This window comes from Mesoplodon bidens, assembly GCF_964165515.1.
Source record: "Mesoplodon bidens genome assembly, chromosome: 3".
NCBI lineage: Eukaryota > Metazoa > Chordata > Mammalia > Artiodactyla > Ziphiidae > Mesoplodon > Mesoplodon bidens.
In genome coordinates, this window is record NC_138178.1 from 75,146,382 (window position 1) to 75,166,656 (window position 20,275).

The window sequence follows — 20,275 nt, forward strand, 5'->3', positions numbered from 1 at the left end:
CCCCACCATCAGGAATGTCTTCTATTTTCTTTTGGTTCCTGCTGCTACACTGCTCTTTTCTTTTTCACTTAAAAAAAAAAATAGGTGAACAGAATTTTTAAAGCAAGTTTCAATTGGCTGCTTTTTTCTTTTCATATTCAAGAAATAAGTGACTTTTATTTCAATGAGAGAGGAAAGCTCATGTCATCTCTTGCCTTCTTTTTCCCCTAGCAGGCATTTACCCAGTGGATATTTTGGAAGATGACCCTGCCCGGCATCAGGAAGCGGCTCTGGCTTACTGTGACACTCTTGGGGAGGGAGCATGGCCCTCACCAGAGGTTTTCTCTCTTCCCACTGGGGAGCAGGTATGTGTGATCTTCCTCATTGGTGGAGAGTTCTGTACAATCTAAGTTATTAAAAAGGCGAATGTTAGTGAAAGAGCATTACAGATTAAAAAAAAATCCTTCTGGAGTGAATACTAGAATAATTCCACTTTGAGAAGCAAAAGGAATCCTGGATTGGGATTCTGAGGTCTTGAGGATAAGTCCAGTTCTATAAAGCAGTCAGCCAAATAGCCTACTGTGAATCCCATGCCTACCACTTAATAGCTGTGTGACCTTGAGCAAATGTCTTTACCTCTCTGCTCTTGCTATTCTCATCTCAGAAGTTGGGACAATAACAGTGCTTACTTCATATTGTTGTTATGAGGATTAAATGAGATGCTGTGTGTGTTGCCTGACTGGCCTCAGTTTTCCCATTTGTAAATGAGGGGATTGACTGGCCTTTAGTCTCTAAGGTTTGACTTAGTCCTAAAAGTTTCTGACTTGGAATGAAGTTATATCAATTACGATTTTTAGCAATGATAAGATTGAATTTTGAATATGGACTGGAAGAAAACAGAAATGAAAACTATTTGTTAGGACAGTGGGATTGTGGGTGAAATTTAATAATTGTGTTATTTTTAAGGCCTTCCCCCATCCCCTGAAGTAAATAAAAAGAATATGTGCATCTTGGGCTGTACCTAAATTGGTTACCTTATTTTCAGATTTGAGGCTGATCTGTTGAAAGAGGCAAAATTTTCTTGTTTTATACGAATAAGATTTCACTCATAACAGAAATCGTTGCTCTCTGGCAGGCAAAGTTGGTTGAGGAAGACAGGGTTTTATTTTGCTGTATTGAAGTTGTTCCAGAGTTAATTAAAACAATGGCTTGTACAGCTCATATAGTGTGGCTTCCTTGAGATTTTGGAGATGCTAGTTTGTAATTAACTCCTGGAAGAATCCAGCTCCCATGGGTGATTCCTTATTGTTGATCTGCGTCCGAGGGAGGTGGCTGTACTCACACGCTTTCAGCGCCCCCTAGTGACAGCTAAACCAGAAAGCAAGCAAGCTCTCAGTCAAGGCTAGGGGCCTACTCTTGGGGAACTGCGGGGCTGGTGGGCTGCAGGGTTGTTGGATGGAGTCGGGGACGGGGGGAATGCTAGGTAATCTGAGAAGTGTGGCAAAATACAAGAGTTAGCGCTGAAGTACTTTAGGGTGCAGTTTCAGTCATCTATCTGATTTTATTTCACATTTATTTATGGATTACGTCACTTAACAACAAAACCCCCCAATATGTAGTATGCTCACAGAGAGAATAATTTTAGTGTTATTAGCAAAAACATAATAAAATAAGACAGTTACTAAAATTAAGTTTTTTTTTTTTTGTATGCGGGCCTCTCCCGTTGCGGAGCACAGGCTCTGGACGCACAGGCTCAGTGGCCATGGTTCACGGGTCCAGCCGCTCCGCGGCATGTGGGATCTTCGCGGACCGGGGCACGAACCTGCGTCCCCTGCATTGGCAGGCGGACTCTCAACCACTGCGCCACCAGGGAAGCCCAAGTTGTTTTAATGTGATAGAAATGCTGAAATATCTTTCTACCTATTTACTTCTCCCCCTTCTAAAAAATGAGTCCTGAAAATAATCATTTGGTTTCCTACCATTTTAGCAATTAATTAAGAAATGGTAGCGGTTTCCGACCATTTAGCAGGTTTTGAAATAGTCTGATTTGCAATGATGATGGACCTCCTCATTGTTTTTAGCAAATTTAACTTTTCTTTTCGAAACCAGAGAAATTTTTTTAAACAAACAAACAAACAAAAAAGACAAGGATGTACCACACCACATCACTCTGGTCCTCCTCAAAGTCTTTTCTTTTCATAATTAACTCTGTTTTCAGTTTTGAAATTGTCTTATCATATTTAAAATACAATAATACTTACTGATTTTTCTTGGTTATAGAACAGTATATGCTCAGTGTATACTATTTGGGAACTATAGCCAAGGACAGAGAAAATAAAATCACCCATGTTAATTGCTATGAACATTTTGCTGTGTTTCCATTGGATTTTATTTCTGGGCATGCTTTTTTTAACATTCAGATCACACTCAGAGTATAATATTGTCTATAATAAGCATCTTTCTATGTTGATACAATGCTTTGTACATATTGTTTTTAATGGCCTTGTAACGGCCATCTGATGGGTGAATTGTGCTTCATATAGCCACCACGGTGAGCCAGCTGGGGGACTCTTCGTTAAGGTGACTTGAAGACTGGGAGCCACCAAGATGTTATGGGTCTCAGGATTTGTTAAGAAACAATTCTCTGAAACCAAGGAGGCCTGCTGTAAACTTTTACAAGCAGCCTGCCTGCCTCACTCAGCCGACACGTCCTTTTCTCATTTTCTTACACTCTCCTCGGTTTTCAAAACAGACTTTGGAGTGGAGCGTGTTGTCCTTTTGCTTTGGGAGCTGAGGCCAGTGGGTTCGATGGCCGGGAACAGAACTTGGCAAGTGGGTGCTTGAGAGAAGGCTCTGGGGCAGCCCAGCATCAGAGACGCTGCATGTGCTGCTTGGTATTCCTTGTGGTCATGAGCAAACAGGTGCTGGGCACTGAGGTCTTCCCCCCGGGGCTGCCTCAGAGCCAGAGCTGAGACTTCAGGGCCCAGAGAGGGTGTGGGTTTCTTGAGGCTGCTTGCAGGGATCCGAGCCAGGGCAGCAGGCAGCCTGAGTGGCATTGCGGGTGGACGCAGGCTTGTCTAGGCTGTTTGCATAGAGTGGCTGCAGGGGGACAGTTGAGGCCGGCTTGGCAGGTGCAGCCTGAGGTTGGGATGTGGCCTTCTGCTTTGACAGGCGGAGGCCCGACGGGGATTCGGGTGGGGAAGGCTGCTGGGGCAGGAAGTGAATGGAAGGAGAGACTGCAAGGGGGTCAGCTGAGGAAATGTCAGTCATTACTTGGATGGACAGACAGGTGAGCAAGGGGAAGAGCAGGTTTGCTGGGTGGGAGATAGAGGAAGGGCCGTTGTCAGATTGCCCTAGTGTTTAGCTCAGAGTGGGTAAGGTTTCCATTTTCATGTTGCCTCCATCCTGTCAATTTTTAAAAAAAATTATTTATTTTTATTTACTTTATTTTTGGCTGTGTTGGGTTTCCATTGTGGTGCTCAGGCTTCTCATCGTGGTGGCTTCTCTTGTTGTGGACCACGGGCTCTAGGCACGCGGGCTTTAGTAGTTGTGGCTCGTGGGCTCTAGAGCACAGGCTCAGTAGTTGTGGCACACGGGCTTAGTTGCTCTGCGGCATGTGGGATCTTCCTGGACCAGGGCTTGAACCCATATTCCCTGCATTGGCAGGCAGATTCTTAACCACTGTGCCACCAGGGAAGCCCCGTCCTGTCAAATTTACTTCTGTGCAACAGTGTTCTTTCAGTGAATATTGTGCTAATTTAATTGTTAAGTGGTTTCTTGTGCCCTTACTGTGGTGACAGAACAAAATGGTGATTTTACTATTTTTTCAGGTTAAACTTGAAGCTTCGTCTGTTTGCTTTTGCACTGTGCACTGTGATGAACCTCAACATAAAATCTTGGTCTTGGTTAATCCCCAGGACACAAAGACAGGTTGGTAGTTATTAATCAATTTAATAAACAAGGATTCTGATTTGTTTACAACAAATGGAATCAAACACCTCAGAAATGATGGTTGTGCTCTTCGGCTGGCCTTAGAAGGACATCAAGGCAGAACTGATTTACTTTCAGCTCTCAGAGATCTGGTAAGGCATTATGATTTCTGTTTATTGACACACATTGATTTTTGTATTGAAGACACCAGACACCTTCTTGCCCATAGTGGCAGTATTCAGAGCTGCTTTTAAGGGTAGCACTGACTGTTCTTATTAGTAACATTGTGTGCACAGGGTGGAGCCCTTTTGTTGGAGTGTCACCGCAGCCCTGCGAAGCACAGGGACCATTCTTATCCCTGCCAGACAGATGAGGAAATGAAGCCTCTGATGGTCAGCTGGTGTAGGGTAGGGGATTTTTGCAAGGTGATTATCCAGTGGGGTTTTGTTTCTGGTGGTGAAATTTATGTAATCTGTAACTCATTTATTCTCCCTCTGTATTATGAAGAGCCTGTTTTTGACCAATTTCAGCTTCTTGGAGTGAGTGCTCTGAGCACACGTGGATGGCTGTGCTCAGCTGCATATAGGGCAGGGGTCTGGGGCTGTTGGCAGTGAGCAGTGTGAGGTTGGAGAGGGTTCCAGCCTATCAGTCCACCTGGAGCCCAGGCTACCAGTGAGCTGGAAGCAAACTCCTCGTCTCTGACCTCAAGGGAGTCCCAATTCAAATTCAATCCTATTTAGAAATTTACTCCTTTATTATACTTTAATGTGTTTTACAGATTTCCTACAATTCCCATATATTGCTTTCCTAATAAGAAATTAAAAAAAAAAAAACCCTTAGTGAGTTAGCCCTCTTTCAGTGTCATGGTGTCTGGTGAAAGTTTGGGGTTATGGGTCTTTAACTACAATTTGCAAAGGGGCCTCTTTCAGCTCTCCAGCTCCCCTGGAGGTGGACTTTTGCCTTAAACACCTCATATCCATCTGGGGTTTGTAGTCAGAGGATGCCCTGTTCGATGGGTGTCACAAAGCCCAAGGTGACCTCCTTGACTGGGGAACGTTATTCACCATGTAGACTGTTGTTAACGCTTCTCTTGTTACTAATCTGAGACACGAGTGTGCTTAGCTAGCTGTCTGGGAGTTTTTGGCATGTTGGCGAAGCCTCCTCCTTGCTCCAGGGCTGGGGGTGGCTGAGCTGTGTGTGAGAGCTTTCTGGTCAAGGTTCAGGACATCTCCTGTTCCTGTCAGGTCAAGCCCTGGTTGAACAAAGGGACTATGATAACCCCAGGCCTTTGACATTGCCTTGAATTTGTGACTCCAGCTGGCACCAGGTTAGTGAAAGTAACAGGATGTGCACTCCTTGGGAAACAGATTGTCAAAAAACTCTGAAAATATCATTTGCCAGTTTTAAGAAAATGTCCAAATTTCAGCAGCCCTCTCCTCTGCCTTTTTTTTGGCATTTAACAATATTCTGGTTATAGGTCTTTAACTGCAATTTGCAAAATATAAATATATGACTGACTCTTATAAATCTGTTTCCTATTTCTAGTGTACTTAATTTTTTGATGGTTTTCAAGAATGTATTATAATAAATATTCATAAGCTCCAAGAAATCTCACTCTGGACCTTTCTTTATATTTCATAGAGCTTTAAATAAAGTTTCCAAATGTTTTCCTGCTGCTGGGGCTCTATGATGGTTGCTGCAATTTTGCGTGATTTCCAAAAAGCGCTCAGGTGTTATCCACACCTCATGCTCTTTAGTCTGGTATTTTGAAGCAGGCACAATATGTAAATGCACCTCTTGTGGCTTGAAACATGTGGACTCTGAAGCAGCCGATGGTACCATAGAGCCTCTTCACAGCTTTGACACATGTGCCACTTCAGTCATGTGCTTAGCTGTGACCATTGAGAAGGCTGTCCCTGGTTCCTTTATAATTTTCCAATTATATTTGTGAAGGCCTTGTGTTTGTGTGGTTAGATGGAAGCTAAAGGGATCAGAGCTGTTTGATAAGCCCGTGTATGAGTTAATTATTGGTAAGCTGATTGAATCCATCATAGTAACTTCCAATAACCCTGCGAGCAAATGAAAAACAGCCTGGAGTTGTGAATTCCCTGGTGGCAAGTAGTTAATATTCCTGGCGGGCTACTGTGAGGATGTGAGTGCAGGCAGACCTCAGAGACGTTGCGCAGGTTCCAGACCACTGCAGTAAAACGAATATCGCAATAAAGAGAGTCACACGAATTCTTTGGTTTCTCAGTGCATAGAAAAGTTATATTTACCCTATACTGTAGTCTGTTAAGTGTGCAATAGCATTATGTCTAAGAAAACAATGTACACACCTTAATTAAAAACACTTTATTGGGGCTTCTCTGGTGGCGCAGTGGTTGAGAGTCCGCCTGCCGATGCAGGGGACACGGGTTCGTGCCCCGGTCCGGGAAGATCCCACATGCCGTGGAGCGGCTGGGCCCATGAGCCATGGCCGCTGAGCCTGTGCGTCCGGAGCCTGTGCTCCGCAACGGGAGAGGCCACAACAGTGAGAGACCCGCGTACCACAAAAAACCAACCAACCAACCCAACAAAAAACACTTTATTGCTAAAAAAGCTGACCATCATCTGAGCCTTCAGCAAGTCATAGTAATCTTTTTGTAACAGTAACATCAAAAATCACTGATCACAGATCATCATAATAAACGTAATAATAATGAAAGAGTTTGAAATATTGCGAGAATGACCAAAATGTGACACAAAAATGTAAAGTGAGCAATTGCTGTTGGGAAAATGACGCCGACGTAGGGTTGCCACAAACCTTCGATTTGTAAAAAAATGCAATAAAGTGCAGCACAGTAAAGTGAAGCACAGTAAAATGAGGTCTGCCCGCAATGCAGCTGTCCAGCTTTCCCCTGTAGGAAACGGGGGATGTGCCTTCCGTGAGGGTGGTTTGTGAAGTACGTGCCCTCGTTCTGTCTGGCTGTTCCCTGCGGGGCTCACGCTTGACTGTTTCTCTAATCAGTGGCTGGTTTCTGTCACCGAGGGGACACAGCCGAAGGCACACAGCCGAAGGCTGCCAAGAACCTCCCTTCCTTAGTTGTTTTGTACCTCCCCACGGCCCTATCTTTCATTTATTTCCCCTTGTTTTACTATTCCTCTTATTTTTAAATTATTAACTGACCTCAAGTGTTTACAAAGATTAAAAATATAACTCCCCTCATCAAAAAAGTAGTCTTTTCTTACCTCCTGTATTAAATCAAAACTGCTTATCCTGGCATTCCAGACTCCCATCAACTGATGGCCTTTTGCTTCTCTCATTTCTTCCTGGGACCTGCAGAATAGAATTGATGAACCTGGACTTTGGCATCAGATTCAACAGGCTTGGCATTCCTGGCTCTGACAACTGACTGAGTGACCCGGGTAAGTGATTTGGCCTCTCCGAGTCTCAGTTTGGTCATTTGCAAAATGGGGGCATCTTAGCTACTTCACAAGGTAGTTGTGAGGATGAAATGATTTGTGGCAGAATATCTGATGCTTTGGACCACCTAGGGCAGAGAGTAGGCGTGAAGTTAGAAGTATTCTTCCATCATGGTGCACTTCTGCATGTTCTTCTCTGTCTTTGAGTGTTGTGTTATAGAAGCACAGGGTTTTAGAATGGGAGGCCTTCTTGTCAACTGCTGGCCAAACTTTGGCAACTGAATTACCTCCCTGACGGATTCTGCTTGCAAACCTCATGGAGAGGAAGGTAACACCACACTAGGGCAATCTAATCTGTTTTTGAACCACTCTAATGGTAAGACCATTGTTCTTTCTACTAATCCAAAACTGCCTCGTTGGATAATGTCATGCAGTCCATCCAAAAGAGATCAAGCCAGAGATCAAGGATGGGCTGGGGAGGATGTACCTCTACACCACCTGGATAAAAAGAAACAGGTGGCAGTTCTCATCCTTGGAAGCGCAGTGAGCCTGGACATTGCAGTGGGCTGCTGGAAAGCAGATGGAACCTGGGGCTGCCTTAATGGAAGCATAATGTTCCAGCTCAATTACAGCCCCATTCTCTTTGGTTGCTGCTCAGGATGCAGCTGAAACAAACTGGTGCTTATCTGTGGAGAGCAACCGGGGGGTTGAGAGGGCTTGAAACCATTTGAACAAGGCTCGAGGAAACTAGGGCTACTTAGCTTTAGAGAAGGGAGACAAGGTTCCAGAAGCTCACAGTTGAAAGGGTGTTTAGATCATTAGGTCCAGTGCTTTCCAAGATGATTTTAGGTGGTACAGCTGAATTTCAGAAGGAGAAAAAGGATGATCTTTTGAATTTTATTTCAATTTTAAATATATCAAGGAAAGAGATTCTGTTTCCTACTAATATGGCTTTAACACTTAGCTAACACTTGTTAATCTCCTTTAAAAAAAAAAGAAAATAGGTCTCCCAGCTGAGCACCCTTAGCTAGACTTTAAAGATTTATCATAGTAAGATTTATTTTTATAATCATAGCAAATGATGCCTCTTTTATGGTAGGGCTAAGAAGGTAGTATAGAGATATATCAGAATCATGAAGGTGTTGTCTGGGCACCGGCTTGAAGTCTGGGAGAGCCTGGTCTGTTCCGGGACAGCTCTATTAGAACGTTCTTCTTAAGGAGCCCAAACTGATATGCTCGTGTGTCTCCTCATTGGCCTAGTGCCCCCACAGGGGCCATCCAGGTAGGTGGGCATGGCTGCTCCACAGGGCAGATCTTCCTAGGCTTGAGGCCAGCTGCCGTGTTTCCTGAGTCTTCTTTTAAGATCACTCACACGTTTCTCATTCTTTAGCTGTTCCTCCTTTGTTGTGGACTCCAGAGCCCATCGCATCTCAGATCCTTCTTTCAGATCTGGCTTCTCTTGGAACATGGCATGCAGATACCACGTCATGGATGGTCTGGTTGAAAGAAGCTGGGTTTTGGAGTCAAGTAGACCTGAGTTCAAATCTTCTGCCCTTTATGAGTGGGTGGCCTGGGTTAAGTTATTTAGCACCTCTGAGCTTCAGTTTCCTGTCTTCCTACTCAGGGGTGTGGCCTGTGGCCCAGCAGTGAGATGGCACCGCACCGGGAAGCTTGTTAGAAATGCGGGCACTTGTGCCCCACCCAGACCCGCTGAGTCAGAATCTGTCCTTTAACGAGATCTCCAGAAGCCATCTGAGAAATGCGCTCTAGAGAACCGTGAGAGGAGAGTGGTGGCTGGTGAGAGCATTCCTCACTTTTCTTGGACATTCTGTTTCCACAAAGTTAGCCTCAGCTTACCTTGGCATTTCCTTAGAACCAGCCCAAGGCTGACTCACCTCTAGCTGACAGCTCATTACCATGCATGCCCGGCCCCTGGGCTTTTTTCACAAACTTGTTATCAAGACATGGCTCTGTCCTCCAATGTTTTGAACCCACAGGAAGGACTACTATTCTTCCCATTATATATATATAAACAAACAGTTTTATGGAGCTGCAATTCACACATACAATTACCCATTTAAAGCGTACAATTCAGTGATTTTTAGTATTTTCACAGAGTTGTGTGTCTGTCACCACACTTAAGTTTCATTACCCCTAAAAGAAACCAACCCCACTTCCCTATCCTCCTCAGCCTTAGGCAATCTCTTCCATTTCTATAGATTTGCCTGTTCTGGACATTTCCTATGAATGGAATCATGGAGTATGTGGACTTGTGTGTCTGGCTTCCTTCATTGCATAATGCCTTCAGGAATCATCCATTCTGAAGCATGTTTCAGTACTTCATTTATTTTTATGGCTGAATACTATTCCATTGTATGGATTTGCCACATTTTGTTTATCGATTTACCGATTGATGGACATTTGGGTTGTTTCCACCTTTTGGCTATTATGAGTAATGCTGCTGTGAAAATTCTTGTACAGGTTTTTGTGTAGATATATATGCATATATCTTTTTAAGTCAGTGTTTTTTTTTTTGTTTTCTTCAGATAAATACCCAGAAGTGGGATTGCTGAATCATGGGGTAGTTCTATTTAAAAAAATTTAAGGGACCTCCATACTGTTTTTCATAATGGTTGCACCACCTTACATTTCCACCAATAGTGCATAAAGGTTCCCTTTTCTCTACATCCTCACCAACACTTGCTATCTCTTGTCTTTTTGATAATAACCATTCTAACAGATGTGAAGTGATATTTCATTGTGGTTTTGGTTTCCATTTCCCTGATGATTAGTGATGTTGAACACTTTTTTTATGTAGCTGTTGGCCATCCGTATGTCTTTGAAAAATGTCTATTCAGATAAAATGTATTCTGAGATTCAATTTCCAATGTGTGGAAGTGGGTGGTTTCCCATAGCACCAAGTAGTTCTCTAGACACCAGCTGGTTGTCCTTCCATTCACCTCAATTCTGACACTACCTGGAGATACCATCAGATTCTACAGGTTAGGGGTTTAGTCCTACCAGACTCCCTTGCCCCCACTTCAGATGCCAGTCTCAAGCCCACGCTTTACCTGTACTTCTGACCAACTGGCTATAAATCAGAGGTTCCCATGACTCTGTACCCCCTTCAGGCTCACCACTCTCTCAGTACCTCCACATGTTCACTAGCCCAGAAGTTCTCTGAACCCAGTCCTTTTGGATTTTTATGGAGGCTTCATTACAAAGGCATGATTGATTAAATCACTGACCATTGGCAGCTGATGCAACCTCCAGGCTCTCGCCCCTCCCCAGAGGTCAGGGGGATGGGACTGAACATTCCAACCCTCTAATCACGTGGTTGGTTCTCCTGGCAACCAGCCCCCATCCTTAGGTGGGTCGGAAAATCACCTCAGTAACATAACAAGAGACACCTTCCCTGCCTGCTCTCATCACTTAAGAAATTCCAAGGGTTTTAGGAGTACTATGCCAGAAATGGGAAGAAGACCAAATATGTATATTTCTTAATGTAAATCACAGTATCACACAGATCCTCTGCCCATTTTTTAACTACATTGTTTGGTTTTTTTTGCTGTTGAGTTGTATGGGTTTTTATATGTTTTGGACCTTTTATCAAATATATGATTTGCAAACGTTTTCTCCTATTCAGTAGGTTACCTTTTCATTTTGTTGACAGTTTCCTTTGCTGTATAGTTTTTTAGTTTGATGTAGTCCCACTTGTTTATTTTTGCTTTTGTTGCCTTTGCTTTTGGTGTCAAGTCCAAAAAATCATCGCCAAGACCAATGTCAAGGGGTCCTTGTGGTTTTTTTTTTTTTTTTTTGTGGTACACGGGCCTCTCACTGTTGTGGCCTCTCCCGTTGCGGCGCATGGGCTCCGGACGCGCAGGCTCAGCGGCCATGGCTCACAGGCCCAGCTGCTCCGCGGCATGTGGGATCTTCCCGGACCGGGGCACGAACCTGTGTCCCCTGCATCGGCAGGCAGACTCTCAACCACTGCGCCACCAGGGAAGCCCGGTCCTTGTGGTTTTGATTTGCATATCCCTGGTGACTAATGATGTTGAAAATCCTTTCAAGTGTCTATTGGTCATTTTAATGTCTTCTTTGGAGAACTATCTATTGAGATCCTTTACACATTTTTGCATTGGGCTATTTATCTTCTTGAGTTGTAAGCATTCTTTATATGTTCTAGATACTATCCCTTACCAGATTTATAAAAATTTTTTCCTATTCTGTGGGTTATCTTTTTACTTTCTTGATCGTGTCCTTAGAAACACAAAAGTTTAAAATTTTTATCATGTCCTGTTTATCTGTTTTTTGTTGTTGTTTTGTTGCTTGTGCTTTTGGTGTTAAATCTAAGAAAACTTTGCCTGTTTTGAAGAGTAGGTCCTTTCATCCAGTTATATTAACTCTTCCTTCTGGCTGTGTAGTTAATATCATTTGAAGTTCTGAAGGTGTGCATTCTTTATTTTTAATACAAGTATTTAAAAATGCTTATTAAAAAATTCATGCAATTATTATACCACAAAACACACACTTAACCCATTATTTAGCATACATTTCTGGAGATTTCAAGAGACTTTCATAAAATGCAAGTCAAGAGACTTTATGAAATGCATGCCTGCAGTTAAGAATGGAGGGAAATCTGGCTGCTGAAATTAAGATGAGTTATGTTTAATTATTCTCCTAACACTAGCCTGGAACACTCGTCAGAAAAGGGAGTGAGGCCAATTTGTCTCTTCTGGTCTTGGTGAATTCATGCTGATTTTAAGTCCAGTCTTTCTTTTCTAGGTACTTACAGATCATCTTTCATAGTTCACTCTAGACCACCATTAGGAAGAGATGTTCAGGGAACCAGGCATTAGTTCCAAGACCTGCACCTTCCCCACACACACCAGGATGGTACTGGCTCGTGTGTCTTTCTGGCCCCTTCCGGCATCTCATGATCTCAGTGACTAAAGGTTACAACTTCAGGATCACATTTGCAGGACTTCTGGCCCCTGGGATGTACATTCACTGAAGCTTATGCCTCTCTAAATGTAGCTAATGCACTCCTTTGCTTTTCCACTGTTTCCAGCTGCTTGCTCCTAATTTGGAGGCCCTTTGCCTTCTCTGTGGCCAGTAGATCCTCTGGCTAAGTTGTATTTCTTCCTCGGGTTCTCCCCTCCGAGTCCTGCCAGCCTACCCTGGCAGCTGTCCTGTTTCCTTGAACGTCTTCCTAGACTGCCTGAGCTTCCTCAGTGCCCTACTTGGTCTTACAGGATGGTGCTGGGCCTGGGGACCTTGGCTGTGGGGAGGCCTCTTCCACCCTTTGCACTCATCCTTTTAACATCTGACCCTTTCTGATGGAAGCCCTCTCGGCAAGCTCCTAGGCCACGTGGATACTTTTCCTAGATGATCTCTTCCTGCTTTCCTTGTCAGGAAACTTGTCAGGTTTTTTTCAGCTCTCCTTATGACAATATCTGTTTGATTTTTTTTTTTCTTCCATAAAACCTAGTGGTTGATGGTCAGAGGGCAGAGCAATGAGTGTCCAGAGGCTGATTAAAAATGTCTGTTTAGGGCTTCCCTGGTGGCGCAGTGGTTGAGAGTCCGCCTGCCGATGCAGGGGACACGGGTTCGTGCCCCGGTCTGGGAAGATCCCACATGCCGTGGAGCAGCTAGGCCCATGAGCCATGGCCGCTGAGCCTGCGTGTCCGGAGCCTGTGCTCCGCAACGGGAGAGGCCACAACAGTGAGAGGCCTGCGTACCGCAAAAAAAAAAAAAAAAAAAAAAAAAGTCTATTTATAATTGAGTCAAATAAAAGAGACCTAATGCCACAGTGCTATGGAAGTTTCCAGAATAAGGGGACTCTTGGGTATTGCTGGGTGTAGGAGGAGCACAAGTTCTTGGCAGGGAAGTGCCCATCTGGCTGGCATACGGGGTAGGAGGCCTGAGAAGTTCTCCACTGCCCGCTCACCGGGACCTCTGGTCTCCTCTCCCACTGTCCAAGCTGACTGGTGGTCACACAGTGGTCACACAGCTGCTCCTCTGCCCTGCAGGGCTGGGTGCTCTGGACATGAAGCAGTACCCGTGGAGGCACAGGGAACCTGGAAAGTAGGCCCCCTCATCCTAGGCAGCACCCCACCTTACAGACTCTGGCCCTGAGTCTTACTGACCCCTTCTCTGAACGTTTTGCAGTTTCCTTTCATAAAGCCTTCTCCACACTCCTGGCCCCTGCCTGGTGGGGAGGCCATGCTGAGGGGAGCTGGCCAGATGCCTGGTGACGTTATGGAGGATGGGTGGGGACTGGGGCTGGAGAGGGGTCCGCCTTTGGATCTCAGCCCTTCGAAGAATGCCTTAGTCATGATCGGAAGGAAGGATGGAGAGAAGGGAGGACAAGTGTTGAGTGTCCAGGAGTCTGGGAGCACCCACAGGAGAGATGCTGAGGCTTCGCCTGGTGGGGAGAACTCGGATTGGTGAAATAGTGGAAACGACAGGATTTGGGATGAATTGGAGGGGCCAAGGAGGGAGGCCTGGGAATGACTGGGGTTCCGGCTGGGGCAACAGTGCTGGGTGATCTGGAAGGAAAAGCTTGGGGCGAGGGCAACCTGAGTTCCTCTGCAGGGTCTGTGGGCTGTCAAATTGAAGGAGGGGTCCGGGCAGGGACCTGGACCCCAGGTGTACATCACTTTGCCGCCGTTCTTGGCTCTTTCTTCCTGGAGGGTGTGTTGTGAATTCCCTGTGCAGGGGAAGTGGCGAGGCTGAGAAACAGAAAGCAGGGTCCTTGCGGAGAGAGAGGACAGAGGGGCGGCTGTTTGTGTTTGTTACCACACGCTGGCTTCCCTGATTGGAACATCTATCCCCCCAGCTTGCTTCCAGGACGTTTTGTGACCAAGCATAACACTCATCCTTCAAATTGCTGCTAATTTATTTATGGCTTTTGGTGATTGCGTGTCATGTGCACCCTGAGAAAAACAAGCAGGGAATCAAAAAATGATGATTTTTTCCTGGAAAAGCGTGCCCATTCTAGGCCTGCAGTGACAGCAAGAGCCAAGGCAAACATTCAGTTGAAACCAGAGCCGCTGTGTAGCCGCCTTCCTGGTGGCTGTCGTGGGCTGAGAGGTGATTGTGACACAGCGGGCCCGGGGCCAGGCCTTCTCTGGGCTGCGTTTGGGGCAGGTGGGTGGTGGTTCAGGAGGGGTGGGTGGGTGGAAAATGAGATGCCCTGAGATGCCCAGAGAACTTCTGCAGAACTGGAAGGCCCTTTCTGGGACGTTCCTCACCCCTGAGAAGGCTGCCCAGATTTGGGGGAGGGGTTGGGGGAAAGGCCAGAAGATGGGGTAGGGGGAGGCGCTGTGAATTTCTGACCCTCAGGAAGGGGGCACCAGCTAGAGCAGCTCCTGGTCCCCAGTTTGCCTTGAAGGGAGAGGTCAGGCCTCCCGGTGAGTAGGATGGATGGGGCTAAACCCAGCTCTGTTTAGCAGGATGAACCTGTGGACCTGAGTCAGTGAAGTGGTTTTTGTATCTCTGGTAAAAACCAAGCTAATATGGCAGGAGTGGAGGAGAGGTTTGTTGCCCTGGTGAAGTCTGAGTTTCAGCATGTGGAGAAGTAATTACAGTTTTCCTGGCTTTGAAGTGTGATAACCCCCGCGGACTCACGAACCCCAAGGGTTCAGGAACCGCCTGATTAGCAGCCTCGTTGGTGCAGCCTCCCGTGATCCCATGGACGTTGAATCTGTACGTTTAAGTCTGTGCTTGCATTTTGAATAAAGGAGAGGTAGACATTAGCCTGAAATGGATCCCATCCTCCCAACCTTCTACATGGGGGAGTCCCGCTTAAGTGGGTTTGACAGTTTGGGGGAAAAGAGTTCTGGCCAGAAATTCAGGCTCGATTTAAATACCCGCTTCTCCTGGTGGCTAAGGTGCCCGCGTGGCTGTGCAAGCTCAGCCGGTGTCAGGTGGCCCCCAGGTTGAGTGGGACCTGACTTCACATAAGCTAAGAGAGCTCCATGCTAGAAACCAAGAGAGTTCTGTTTTCCGTGGGCCATGACGGATGCCGATTGAAGAGCTATTTGCAGTGACGGCGCTGTGTGTTTGGGAGCACATGTTGGCTATTGTTTGGGATTTCCTTCTTTATTCCCTATTAATTTATGACACTTACTGTGAGTTGGATGTCAACGTAGGGGAAAAAAGCATCCCACAAGCAAAGACATGTCATTCTCACCAAGGGACTATTGGTATTTGGAAAACAGAGAAGCTCCAAGGAAAATATTCCGAGCGTCACGGATGTGCGGGGATGGGGGTGCTTCTTTGAGGCATCCTAGGGTTTTACCACTGCAGCTTGGGCTGTCTGCACCTCTGTCTGCTTCCCCCAACCCTGAGAAACTTGCTGTACTTGCCTTGGTGCGGCCTGTGATTTTAAGATGCCTTTCCTAGATAGACTAGCTCTGGTGTGGGCTTCTTTCTGCCTCCAACACCTTGCTGTCCAGCTGTGCCTCAGGATCCAGGCACCTCATCTCACCTGGTCTTCCTGGAGTTAACATCTCCACTCATGGAAACAAAGTCGCCGAAGGCAAGAAGGACCTGAGAACCACAGGGAAGTTGATGCAGATATACTACAAACCAGATGTCTCCTTCTCCCTGGCAAAGAGGTGCCCAAGTTCACAGGGCATCTGGGGAAGCGTTTTCCTCTAAGGAAGACATCTGTATGGAAATGGTAGCCCGAGTAATGCGATATGACAGTTGCTATGTCAACTTGCCTATTTTTCCCCTCCCCTTAAATTATTGACCGGCTCAGTCAATGTTGCATAAAAGTCATGCAACGCCTTGGAATGTGTTTATGTGCTGTCCTCTGCCAGAACTTTTCAGCATTTTTTTCCTACGTGTATTTTGCTTTCGGGAAGATGGCCTGTCACTTTGGTTTAACTGTGCTCTTTTTTGGGGGAAGTACATATTTCTTAGATTTGTAACAGGGCAGTGGCGGCTCAGACTCCAGGGGAGCAACTGGGGGAGGCTGGTGGGGGGTAACAGGCAGACCTGAAGCTCCTTCGGTTGTGACTGAAGACGTATAAACCATGGGCCAGTATGTGAACAGCTTGCAGTTATCGTGGGGAGGTAGAGAGTGTGTGTGTGTGTATGTGTGTGTGTGTGTGTGGTGGGGGTGTGTGCGCGCGTGCAAGCGTGCGCACGAGAGCTCCTCCCTCCTTGGTTGCTATGATGGTGTGGGGAATGGGCCTTCTCTGTCTCTGCTCACCTCGGGCTGTGTATCCAGCCACCTGCTGGCCACCCTGACCTTGCTGTTTCTAACAGGCATTTCAAAACTGAAACCCTCACACCTCTTCCTCGTCCTCACTTCCTCCTGGTGAAGACACCTCGTCCTTCTCAAGCTTGGGAGCTGGCTGCTGTCCTGCCTTCCCTCTCTCTTCTGCCTTAGGACCAGTTTGATTCCCAGGTGCTCTTTTCTGCCACCCGAGCATCTCCCTCCCTGCCAGCGTGAGTGCTGCACTCAGCCCCTCCTCACTTCTTGGCTGGATGACCACAGGCTCCCATTGCCCTCCTTGTCTCCAGCCTTACCTGCACCCGAATCCAGTGTGATCCTTCTCAAATAACCTTTTTCTCTTGTTTCTTCTTAATTTCAAAAGGACTAATTCTTCCCACCTGGGCATAACCCAACTGTTCTCTTTCTAAACCACCACTCTGATCATGTCTCACATTGATTGGACTCCTCCAGAGACTGACAAAGCCAGTACCTCACCCTGGTCCCCAGAGACCCCAGCACCGGAGCCCAGTCTGGCTCAGGCCTATTCTTGGAACTCTGCCTAGCCCTTCCAGACAGCTTGCTGTGGTCTGAATATTTGTGTCACCCACCAAATTTATATGTTGAAATCCTAAGGCCATGTAATGGGGTTGGGATGTGGGGCCTTTGGGAGGTGCTTAGGTCATGAGGGTGGAGTCCCCTCGAATAAGGACACCGTGGGAAGTCAGCTGTCTGCAACCCAGGAGGGCTCTCATCAGAACCTGACCATGCTGGCACCCTGATCTCAGACTTCCAGTGTCCAGAAATGTGAGAAGTAAATTTGTGTTGTTATAAGCCACCCAGACTGTGGTATTTTGTCACAGCAGCACGAATGGATGAAGACATAGCCCTTGAGTAGGTGCCTGATGCTGCTTACGTCTTGGGTGCTGGTCATGGTCTGTGTGGTCCTGGCCTGGTGGCCTGTCTCACTCCTGCTGGGCAGCGTCTTCTGCCCTAGATCCCTGGTGCCAAGTTCAGTGCCTGAACTTGTCAGTGTTTGCTGAATAAATGGCAGCCCTCCTCCCCATCTTGATGTGCAAAACGAGGTCCCCTCTGTTCAGGTCTCTCCGTGCCGGCCTCTCCTTTCTCATCGCTGTCTTGGCTTGTCGCCTCCTTGTCTCTCCTCTCATCTTTGTCTTTCCTACTCTGTCGGCCTTCTTGGAGTCTGGGCTCAGCTCTGTCCCCTTGTCTCTTTGTCCATTCTTCACCTGGAGTATAGAGGTTAGAGCGGGGGCTCTGGAGTCAGTGAGAGCCGGTTCACATCTAGTCCCAACACTGCTGTTTACAGGCACTTGATCTTGAGTTTCTCAACCCTTCTGAGCCTCACCTGAAAAAAAGTCAGCCAGATGCTTGGTGGATGCTTGGAGATGTGGTTCTGGTGAATATCATTGCTTTAAAACAGTAATCAGGTCATGTCCCTCTCCTCTGAAGCATGGTGGCCGCTGGTGGTCTGCAGGGTACGGCCCCCAACCTCTCCCTGGCCAGAGGTACTTCGCATCCCAGGCACTGTCTCCCCCTCCAAGCTGTAAGTGTCTTAAGCCAGAGTCTAAATTTAATTCCTCCAGTGGATGTATTATGTGCTCTGTACATAATAGCTGCTCAACATGTGGGTTGGATGAGCACCATGTGCTTCAGAATTGTGATCTCTGCAGGGTCCTGAGCCACTTTGCTGCCTCCCCCATCCTTGGTGCTGGGCAGATGAGGAGGGACAGCAAGCAGGGCCACACGAGCCACTGCCCCCCGCTGGGTGTTGATCTTTACAGTGCTCCTCCTTGCTGAGCTGGATGGTGGCCTCGAAGTCCTTCTCAGGACAGCTCCCCACTGCCACAGCCCACCCGTCCAAGGTGATGGGTGACGATCAGCTCTCCCTGACCTGTACTGTGGAAAAATCACAGTAACTTTAAAAAAATGTTTGTTGTATTGATTGATTTAAAAATATTTAAATAAAAAAGGACTTAGCCCCATTAAGAAATCTTAGGCAAGATGAAAGGTTTAAAAATCTTGTTGGGGGCTTCCCTGGTGGCGCAGTGGTTGAGAGTCCGCCTGCCGATGCAGGGGACACGGGTTCGTGCCCCGGTCCGGGAAGATCCCACATGCTGCGGAGCGGCTGAGCCCGTGAGCCATGGCCGCTGAGCCTGCGCGTCCGGAGCCTGTGCTCCACAACGGGAGAGGCCACAACAGTGAGAGGCCCGCGTACCGCAAAAAAAAAAAAAAAAAAATCTTGTTGGGAGGTTCTGGGCAGGTGAAAGTGTGTGCCTTGATCAGGCGTGATGCGTCCCCACAGCCCTGGAAGGAGGAAGTGAGGGACCTGATGGTTGGCTTAATGCACCCTGATGGAAAAGGACCATTCATGAGCAAACGTGGTGAGTAGGAATGTGTCCCCACTCACGTTGGGAGGCAGCAGATAGGATGGCAGCAATCAAGCTGGGGAAGAAAGACAGACATTTCCCTGCAAACCAGAGCAGAAAGTTTGGAGAGGGAGCTCCCAGGAAGAAACCCAGTGTTAGCAAGCAGTTTCCATTGTGTCACTGACAAAAGCCAGCAAATAACAAAGGGCTTTTCATACTTCTTTTGGAATCCCAGAGCAACACTTGAAGCAGGTGGAGGAAGCTTTTGGACACCACTGAAAAGCTTCCCTTTGGGGAAAGCAGTTTGGTGAAATGAGCTCTTTCACCAAATCTGCATAACGGCCAGGTGAGAGGATGTCGTGGGCTCCATGTGACAGGTGGGGGGCTCGAGGTGGGGGAAGGGTGAAGATCATGCCTTGAAGAAGCTGGAATGTGAACCCCACCTGTCTCTGAAGTCTGTGTTCTCCCTACACCAGGTCCATAGGGATGTATCCAAAATGCCTTATGTTGTCTTGCTCTCCGTCAGCACTGGTTTATGTTTGTTGAGATGGCTGTGAAGAGTAGAGTGAAAGGTCTGTGTTGCGATTTATTTTTATGTGTGTGGATGTCCGGTTGTTCCAGCACTATTTGTTGGAAGGACTGTCTTTGTTCCATTGTGTTGCCTTTGCTTCTCTGTCAAAGTTGACCAAATAGAAGTTGACGACATTTACGTGGGCCTATTTCTGGGCTCTACATTCTGTTCCATTGATCTGTCTTCCACTGATACCACACTGTCTGGGTTACTGTAGCGTTATAGTAAGTCTTGAAGTTGAGTAGTGTCAGTCCTCCAAGTTTGTTCTCCTTCAGTGTTGTCTTTGGCCTCTCTGTGTAAACTTTAGAATCATTTTGGTGAAATCCACAAAATAACTTCTTGGGATTTTGATTGGGATTGCATTGAACCTATAGGTCAAGTTGGGAAGAACTGACATCTTGATAATATCGAGGTTTCCTATTCGAGAACATAGAATATCTCTTTATTTAGTTTTTATTTGATTTTGTTAATCAGAGTTTTGTAATTTTCCTTGTATAGCTCTTACACATATTTTTGTTAGATTGCATAAATCTAAGTATTTCATTTTGTATAAGCCTAAGTATCTCATTTTTGAGGGGTGCTAATGTAAATGGTATTGTTTTTAATTTCAAATTCTACTTGTTCATTGCTGGCATACCGGGAAGTGGTGGGCTTTTGCATATTAGCTGTGTATCCTGCAACCTTGCTATAATCGATGTTTGCAGCTTTGCCTCTCCCTTGTTTAAGCCTTGCCCAGCTACCCCCAATGCTTGGGGTGCCCTGGGTGTGGCCTTGGAC

General features: G+C 46.5%; 1 protein-coding gene across 1 annotated transcript in view; it reads left to right on the plus strand.

The window, feature by feature from the left end:
- The window catches only part of LOC308614447 (protein FAM169B-like), a gene marked incomplete at its 3' end in the record, with an annotated part of 84,728 nt that overhangs the window by 19,855 nt on the left and 44,598 nt on the right, over nt 1–20,275 (plus strand). Inside the window, 2 exon segments of the mRNA XM_081228901.1 lie at nt 211–344; nt 3,810–3,909. Of these exon segments, the coding sequence (XP_081085027.1) occupies nt 211–344; nt 3,810–3,909 (234 nt within the window).